The sequence below is a fragment of the Condylura cristata genome, unplaced genomic scaffold (assembly GCF_000260355.1).
Source record: "Condylura cristata isolate star-nosed mole 26May11 unplaced genomic scaffold, ConCri1.0 scaffold00030, whole genome shotgun sequence".
In the NCBI taxonomy this organism is placed as follows: domain Eukaryota; kingdom Metazoa; phylum Chordata; class Mammalia; order Eulipotyphla; family Talpidae; genus Condylura; species Condylura cristata.
This window is the reverse complement of record NW_004567131.1, coordinates 2,209,726-2,219,267: the sequence shown is the minus strand read 5'-3', so window position 1 is coordinate 2,219,267 and position 9,542 is coordinate 2,209,726. Positions and strand designations below refer to the sequence as shown.

At 39.0% G+C, this 9,542-nt stretch overlaps 1 protein-coding gene across 3 annotated transcripts in view; it reads right to left on the bottom strand.

The window, feature by feature from the left end:
- Nucleotides 1-9,542, bottom strand: part of SIPA1L2 (signal-induced proliferation-associated 1 like 2) — a 211,454-nt gene that overhangs the window by 75,364 nt on the left and 126,548 nt on the right. For all 3 annotated transcript variants that reach the window (XM_012731328.1, XM_004691132.2, XM_012731327.1), the window contains exons 6-7: nucleotides 5,099-5,273; nucleotides 2,536-2,639 (exon numbers count right to left, since the gene is read on the bottom strand). In XM_012731328.1, coding sequence (XP_012586782.1) covers nucleotides 2,536-2,639; nucleotides 5,099-5,273 — 279 coding nt within the window. The remainder of the gene's footprint in view (nucleotides 1-2,535; nucleotides 2,640-5,098; nucleotides 5,274-9,542) is intronic.

Sequence of the window (9,542 nt, the reverse complement as noted above, 5' to 3'; positions counted from 1 at the left end):
TAGGTATAGCTCTCAAGAGGGCAGGGACACTTCATTGAGAAAAGGGGTAAAAGTCCCTGCATTAGGGGGTAAAAGAAACTAAAGCAGAATAAATTTGCTCAAAAATTGTAAAGCCAGGAGATGGAAGTCCAGGAAGGATAGCTCCGGATTTTGTTCTTAACAGCTATGTTCTTCTACTGAAGAGTTATTTCAAACAGAAGAAGAAGCCTCTAAGAAGGTCTATGAATCACATGATCCTGGGACTGAGAGATCCCAACCAGATATGCTCGTGAGTCACAGGTGCCTGTTTCCACACCTATGGAAGGCATCTCCAAAACACAGACTTCTCCCCATGCAAGCCTGATGAGAGCCTAGAATCCTCAAGTAGCCCACATTGGTTACCAAGACCACATCCTCATTCTACAATGATCCAATTTCTTGAGACGAACCTTACCCCAAGCACAAGGTACATGACTGGCTGTGCTAAACTTGGAATCTAAGTTTACTGATTCTTCTTTCCCAAGTTCACTCAATTCCTTTATATAATGATTAACTGTCCGCATAGTTTAAGACAGAGATTGCCCAAGTAACCATAAAGAAGCAGAATAGTTTGTATAGTTTTTTTACCACTAATCTAACAGCATAATTTATGCTGATAATCATCATCATTATCACTCTAGTTAAAAAACAAATAAAACAAAACGAAAATCAGTAACCAATTAAGTCTTAAGGCTACAGAGATTGTAGTGTATAGTCTTAGAGCACAGGGAATATATTTAAAACCCTACCCACCCCACTTTTCACCCTCACCCCTCCACCTACATTTTCACCTCTTTATGCATTAAACATCTTTATGCATTAATTAGCATAAAACTAAAAAGGGGGCAGAGGAAGCTACTTTTGAGCTCTGGTAACATGAAAGTCAAGGAAACTTGAACACTCCAGAGCGTCATAGACGAATGACAGAGCTAACGAGCAGTAATCAGGGAGCCGAAAAGGCTTCATGGTTTGCACATTTGACTTGGGTCAAAGCCACTTGGCTTTTTTTCTGCTGATGTGCTATTGACACATTTTCTTGGCCTGAGTGAGTCCTATCAGCTTTCTGAACAACATATGCATACCAAGTTGAATTACTGAATGATTCACGAGTATCTGCTGGACAACTGTACTAGTCTTTATTAAGCTTTTTACTATCTAATGAGTCTATTTTGGTTTTGTTCCAAATACATTCTTTAAGAATTGATTTTAGATTTATTTCTAAAATAAATTACTATTTATTATTATTCATTATAGAAGTCCTCTTGGTTGAAACATGGATTAACAGGCACCCATGATCTAGGGATTAAAAATTCCATGGCATAAAATACATACACATATTTAATGGAAAGAGAGATCTTCTGAAGGTAGTAGGAAGAACACTGATAACTAGAAAACTGAAGAACAAAGGGATTCAGGTTAAGCTTTCAGGAAAAAATAGGGACTCTCTTGTGACCTTCAGGTTAAGTCTCAGTGCTATCAGGCATCACCACAGAGGCCTGAGTCGATCCCCGGCAGGGAGCTGACTCACATACCCCCAGCAGACCTCTCCTGTCTTGCCTGCTGCTCCCTTCAGCAGTGAATTTCAGTAGAACGTCCTGTTCTGCTTCCCACTCTGTGTCTGGTGAATACTCTCACACATCTTCACCTCTGGCCTACACCCCAGTCCTCCTATGCGTACATCTTAAAAAAAGTTTTAAGTAAAAATGTTAGGAAAACCCAGCTAGAAATTATCATGAGAAGATAATGAAAAGAGGAACTAATGGACTTAATGTGAGAGCCTGGATGGGAAGGCGAGACCCTCCTTTCTCATCCTGGATGTAGGATTTAAATGGATGGTTCTTGCTCCTAGCGGTAGGGGTAGGGAAAGTGGCTTATTCAAAAAAACTGTATTTTGACAACATTCATGGCATTTCCTGATCACTGAAAGCAAAAAGAAAATTCTCTGCAACAATTAACTTTCACTTTACAAATACTTACTGAGCAACTCTTGATACTTTAATATACTTAGAACAAAGAAGTACAATCAAGTGACATCAGGAGAACTACATTTCCTTAAATCTGAAAACAAACTTTGTTTTAATTTTGGACTGAACACAAATACAACCAAATCCCTAAAATGAAATCATACCATGAATTAACATCTGTAAGATCTTTTCTTACAGCATTTTCTATTGGGACCTTATGCACTCACATGCAGAAACCTAACTTGAGGTTGCATAGTTGGCTTTTTCATAATGAGCATAATGCATACTGTGCATATCAAAAGGGTTTCCCTTAGGATTTTGCCTAGCAAGAAACAAGGTGAATGTAGAAGAGTTTCTAAAGTTTAGAAGGAAAACATACAATAAAATTCAAGATATAGTAATCTCTTTTAAGGTCCAAAGATTCCCAAATGATACAAGTCAAAGATTTTGGATGCCTTCCAAGGAAAAATAAAACACCAATGATTACTAATACCACCAGTAGCTGACCTCAGACCTGGTATTTGCTGGAAAAAGAGAGAGGCAGAGGACATACCTGCTGTCTGTTATTGGGCATGTGGGGGAGCATTGTGGACACATGGAACATGAGTTCATAATCTTTGTACGTGGTGTAGAGGGAGTGAGTTCCTGTAGAATCAGCTGAAAACAAAGATTGATCACAGAAACAAGTTAGGCAACGGCACAATTGGCAATTCAACACCTAGAGGGGCATTATTATAATAGAAAGGCATGTCAACTAAAATGAACAGCCCATTCAGCTATCATAGACCAGGTTTTGGGTGTCCTCCTGCTCCACACAGTCTCTATCACTTCCATCCCATGTCTGGTGCTTTTACTTGTATGCTTTCTACTAAATTCCTGGTTCCCACTCTCCTTTCTTCCACTTTTCTCACCATTGCAAAACCATTACTAGAGAAGACCCATCTTGGGTGTAGTGGAGGATGGAAGGTGTGTCTGTGCACAGTTTGTGCAACTGTTTGATTTGGAGGGTTTGGGCTAATCAGAAATTATCTTTGCCTCCATCTGTGCGTGTGCCTAGTTACTCCGAGGCACTTGATCTTCCAAAACCCAGAAAAACAAAACAGGATTGATTCAATATGATGCAGTTAATGTTCTTCTCAATAGGCAAGGACATGATAGGGTCCTATGATTGAGATAATGAAGAATAAATATGATCTCTTATTATATATTATACACTGACAAGTGTTAAACAGTTATGACATCTGAACCCCTGTTAATCACAAAGCTATTCACCTTTTGGAGAGCAGATTCATTATTTGTAAATTAAAAATCTATTTGTATGAAAACATTTAAATAATAATGTGAGGTTGTAGTTTTGAACTACTTTGAACATGGAGAGAAAGTAAGATATAAATGCAACTCAGGACAGCCTTGCTTAATCCTTGACTTGTATTATGTGTCTGTTTTTCTAGGTTTTTAAATAAGACACAACATTGTTCAGTATTATTTAAAACTTCCTCTCTACTAAAGAAATGCCTAAGACTTCTTTGCACTTCACAAAATGCCTTGCTTAAAGCTTTGCTGATTATTAGAATCAACAAGTTAAAATGTTCCTATGTTATCAATTTCTTGAGCTTAGGGGGTTGGTACTACATCTGTAATAAAACATGGATATCTCCTAATTCATAAAAATATGCACATGAATTGTACATAGGGAAATAGTTGCATTATTTGTGTTTCAGTTTTATAGAATGAGCATATTGGAAGAATTTCATATTATTCTCCAATCTGCTTCACTGAAGAGGGATGATGGGCATGCAAGGAACAAGCCATTGTTAACAGTGGCTTTACAGGACAGAGAGCCCACTGGGTAGCAAGCTAGCAACTCCAAGGGTGGGTAGTGTTTTCAAAGGTAATAGTTTTTTTTTTTTAAGTTTTCAGAAAAGTTCATGAGCCTTAAGTAATGCTAATATGCACAGTGGACAACTCTTACCCTGGTAAGGCCTGAGCAATATGTAATGAATCTAACAGTAAACCCCAAGCCTACCATGTGTGGAGGATAGGGGCCAAAGGGAAGCTGATAGCACCTTCAGACCTTGTGATCTGTTCTCTAAGTAGAACATTTAAAAACAGATCCAAAAACCAGGATTAAAGACCTGGCACCACCCTGATCCAGAGGAATATCAAATGACAATCCCAAAATTGAGGGTATATAGGGGGCAGGGAGCTGGGATGGGGTGGGATGAATGATCTAGGCTCCAATCTCACTGATCCTCCCCCAGGAGAAAAAGCTCCTACTTTACCACTCCTACCAGGAGTGAGCAGGTGCTTCCCCACATTCTCCAACTTGGAACAACCTGCTTATCTCTCTTATTAAAAAAAAAAAAAAAAAAAAAAAAAAAAAAAAAAAAAAAAAAACAAGCCATTGATTGCCTGATGATAAGCAAAATATTCCAAGATACATGAAATGACTCTGTGATATTTTAGGCAGTGATAGCAACAACATAACAATCCAAATACCAAGATAAAATATTTAGAATTTGTGAGGCCCATAAGGAATATGAGTATTTAATAAAGATGATACTAAACAAATACATCCATTAATAGGAAGGCATGAAGCCTTCCATCTGGCACCTTGGAGCACGTATGTGTCCCTCTCAGGTCACTGAGCTACAGAGTGTGGCAGCTACTCACCATTCTCCCTCCCAGGTAAACAGTACAGGACAAGAAATGAACAAAAGAAGCTTGACAGCAAGGTATGAGTGAATGTGTTAATATGTCTGCCTTTAAGAAATAAATGTGGTGCTCGTCCTTGGTATACCGGAACAAGGGTGTAATAGAAGGTTAGGCTACCAGAAAGAAAAAAAATATTAACAGATTCTTCATGAAACACTGGGGAATATCTGCTATTGTTACAAAGGAGAAAGACTGACCTTTGAGCTTGTGGGAAACACACACTTCTTAAGAAATGTGCTTCCTTTGCTCATATGAAGAAATCTAAATTCTATCCTCAGTAAGCTTGCTGGGCTACTTCGGGGGTGAAGAGCAGGAGGGCATGCGAACACTTGCTTAGCTGGATGCAGTACGCCTACCTTTGGAGAATTAAAGTTGTACACACATACAGATATGAAGCTTACTTTTATTATCTAGCTGAGCTCGATATTTACTGAATCCTTTGAGCCGTACTCTCTGGCCCAGCAGATCAAGGAATTCTTCAAAAGCTGGTCCCGCCGTCTCATTGTTATACATCTCCTCCTCTGTGCTCTGGCCTGCTTTGCAATAAAGGATCCCAATCTTGTGCTGAAAGCTCAGCTGAAATGGGGGAGAAATGTAATTACTTGGCAAAGAGCAGACAAGCCTACTTCCAGGAAAATTAAAACTATAAAAGCTTAGGATTTTTTTTTTCCCCTCAGGAAAATATGCCAGGAAAACTCCCAGAGGCAAATAAGAGAATAAACAACTATCACCGTAGAAAATGCTACAAATACATAACAAAACCAGAAGTTTCAAGATACAGCTAGAGAAATGTCAGAAACTCTTAAGAAATATATAATGTGTACCCACGGCCATGTGGCTGTGTCAGGGCTCCAAATGGACAGATATATTCAAGTATCGACTTAAAAGTACAACTGTGGAAACACTTAATCTTATACCATTCATGCAATAATGAGCATCAACTTTCAAGTCAGAAAGAAAAAAAGGTCATGAACTTTTACAAGTTTTCCCACTCTGGTTCCTAATCCTTGTTTATTTGTTTATGTGAACATTCATGAAAATAGGAATGGCTATAATGAAAAAAGTAAATCAAATTAAGATCTGGTAAGGAAAGAATCCCAACTGAAATTGTGATATATGTATATAAATAGAATAGTGTTTTGTTTCTACAAAAGTAACTTCGGTTGTGTAATTACAATTATTTCTACACTTTTGACTATCTTGAAAAGAAAACATCTGCTAAATAGACCATAGACCATAAAGAATTTTAATAGCAATTGAAGAGTTCCTGCTGTAATTCTAGCTCACAGTCAACCCTGTATCATGCTGGAAGCCACAGAACTGCTGTCTCCCAAGGCCAGGGAGAAACTGGATCCATTTTTACAACTTTTATTTTCCCCAAAGAGGAACTACTTCTTGCTCATGAAATCAGAGCTCTTAATCTTACTACTAGCAATCTGAGCCTCAAAAGACTGACAGATTATCAGACACCACCGATTCCCTACAGACATCAATCCATAACACTGCTCAATTTTATTACCCAGCTATAATACAGTCTTTAATCAAAATTCATGGAACTGACTATCCCAGTAAAATAAGGCAAAATGATACTTATTTCCCTCGAGCAGCAAAAAGTGATAAAAGCGGCTTCCATTAGCTAATGACAACATACAATCCAGAAAGGAGAAACACTTGCTTGGGTAACTGAAGCAGACTGCAGGAGATACCTCAATGCACACTAGGATAAATTTAGAGTTGAACAGGTAGAGTCAATCACCTTTATTTTGAATGCATTCAACCTTGACTGTGCCATGGAGAGGTAAATGGAAACCTCACCTGTTCACAATCTGACTAAATGAGCAACCTGTACTGATGGATCCCAGGCATTGTGGACAGTGCACAGGCACTGGGCTCCTGCCAGAGTCACATCCTCACAGTCTGTGGTATACACAATCATCCATGCCCAGAGTGTGGGATTAAGTGCAATGTGTGTGCGTATAACTGGGTATTTTCAATGTCACCAGAACCCCGGCAGCTGTCATAACACACTTGAGGCATGGCCTAATTCTCATGGGCCCAGACATTTCTTAGATGGAAACACAAGTCTTGGTCACCATTAGAATCTAAACACAGACTGGTGTGTCTGATGGTTTAGAATAAAGGGGTGTGGAGTGGACAACACTGAAGTCAGCGCAGAAGTACCAGAGGATTTCAGTTTCCAAGTATTTGGCCTTTGCCTGAATGAGAGTCCATGGGGACTATCAAGTCCATGGGACTCAAGAATCACTGGGATGGTGCTTGCCTAGTGATGGGTCTGCTGAACAGCATGTGGCCATTCCTTCCCTACCTACAGGGTCCCAAACAGCCCTACACCTGGCCTTCTCCTGCCTAGAGGTGGACACTATATGAGAAAAAAAGGTTTCCTGCCAGAGATGCCAGGACAGACTGACCAGAGGACATGTGCTGCAGAATAGCAGGAGATGAGAAGGCCAGATGGTGCTGGCACAAGGAGCTGGTAGTGCTGGAGGCAAATGGCAGGTAGAGCAGTAGAGTTGGAGGACAGAGCAGACAGAAACGCAGCCTCTGGACACACTAACACAAGGATGTGGAGGAAGCTGAGGCACGTTCTACTGGGTGTAGAGAAAGGGGTGGGTGCTGGTATGCATGGCGTTTGGGTTATAGGAGCAATGGACGACCATGCCAGCACTAACCATCCCATGGCATTTCTAGGGGGCTCTCGTTAACACAAAGGCCAAATAACTGTTGAGAGCAGAAACCCTGCTCAACATGAATGTCAAACTAGCAGGCTATCGAGTATGTCAGCAGTCATGTTGAGGGCATGTTAAAGGTTTGCTACAGATAATTATCTCCAGGGACTTCGAATAAATAACCACGGCTTATGTACTACATTGGCTGCAACTGTACAGAAACCTAACAGAATTCAGCATTAAGTGACATTATCGCTCACCTGAGTCTCGTCAACCTCATGAAAACAACCAAACCGTAACACAGCATCTCCTCTGTGGATATAGCAGGAAGCTGGCAAGACAATCTTTTCTGTCTGACCATCATATAAAGACAAGCAGAAATTCGAGCTTCCTGTGTACCAAAAATTCCCAGTTCTCTGTGAACAGTTTTGTTTCTAAGCCCTCTCAACCTTAGGCTGAATCACTCTCCTGATCTGATTGGAATTACAGCCAGTGCCACAGTCCTGAGTGTCCTCCAAATATCTCACTAAACTTTTAGGAGTGAAATGAATAAGCTGAATATCTATTTAATCTCCAACTACTAAAATTTATACTTTATAGAGGAGACACACTCATGGACTGTGTCAAACCAGGAAGGATTACATTGAAAGCAGAAACTGACAATACAGTCTTTTAATATTCTTCAACATTAAAAAATCTTTAAGAATCATGGCATAAAACTGGCTCATCTTCTCACGGAGCATATTTACTATTAGGAAAGGAAATAAATACAACACTACCCAGAAAAAAACCCTCAAACATCTTAATAGGTTTGTGGCAATTTCTAAGGCTCCTTTAGTAACTGGGAGGTCACAAAAGCTATCCAATTTATTCTAGAGATGAAAATAAATAGCAGCTCCTTTTCATGCAACATGGGAATAAGATAACATTACAAGCCATGGTTGAATTATTATGATGCTGTGCACCTGCAATTAATATGTCAATTTATATTCCAGAAAAGAAAAAAGTTATGGGAAGTTAAAATGTCATATTGTCTACTATTAAAAAAGTATACAAAAGGCAAACAAATATAATCTCAACAACAACAACAAAAAAACCTGTGAAATACAATTAGATCAAGACAATGCATTGATCTGCATAAAATCAGAACCCAATTTTCAAAATTAATTCCTTGACATCATCTTTTAAATTTGTGTTCATTAAAAATATCCAAAGGCATTTAATCTAACATATTTTATTTAAAAATCACCCAGCATAGTTTCTAGATCTATTCTACTACATAAGCATCCCAAATACTTGTTTCATTTTGTGCGATGATCAGCCATAGCTGCCCTATTATCTTTTGCTGAAACTTCAAAATTCAGGCTTGGGGAAACTGGACTAAATATGGAACTTTCTACAGGAGCTTAGGGGGACCAAATACACTCAGTCACTAGGCACCTGCTACACAGCAGAACCAGAGATTTGTTATATTTATACTAGAAACATAAGAAGACAAGAAATTACCCCATGGTAGCAAGTTCTCTTTACCAACTCTTCGTGACCAACATGAACGCTGTTCTTGTCAAGCCTCCTTTGATGTGCAGTATACAGACCCACTCCACCCACTCCTCTCTATCCTCCATGGTAACACAGCATCCTCAGCTGCTTCATGGGCATTCTGTTCATGCCACACTAAATGCATCAATCAGGGAAAAACTATCTTGTGTACTGTATGCTTTTAGAAGTCAGCTGCTCAATTTTAGAAGTTTGGTTTGGTTAAGTTGATTTTAACGTCAGATATATTGAAACAAAGAAATCCTGGGAGTATTCCTTCTGCTTCTTTTGACCAATAATGCAGTGTTAACTTACTGGAAAGACTGATGTTAATTTAATCAATTCTAGAATCCCAGTTACCTGAGTATCAAATAATTGCAGTATACCACAGTGAGTATTACTGGTGAGCCAGGAAAATACCTCACATTCTCACTAAATATGCAAAATAATTTTTCCTTGAGTAAATTTTGAAAAGTCTACTCATTTAAAATAAATTTCATATACCTGGAGACTTACCCCTGTTTCTCCTACAAGTGAGCTGTATATAAAACTTAAAGGACACTTTTCATCTTGTGATCATAATCCCAATCACATCCATTAAAAACTCTCTCCTGGGGCCCTC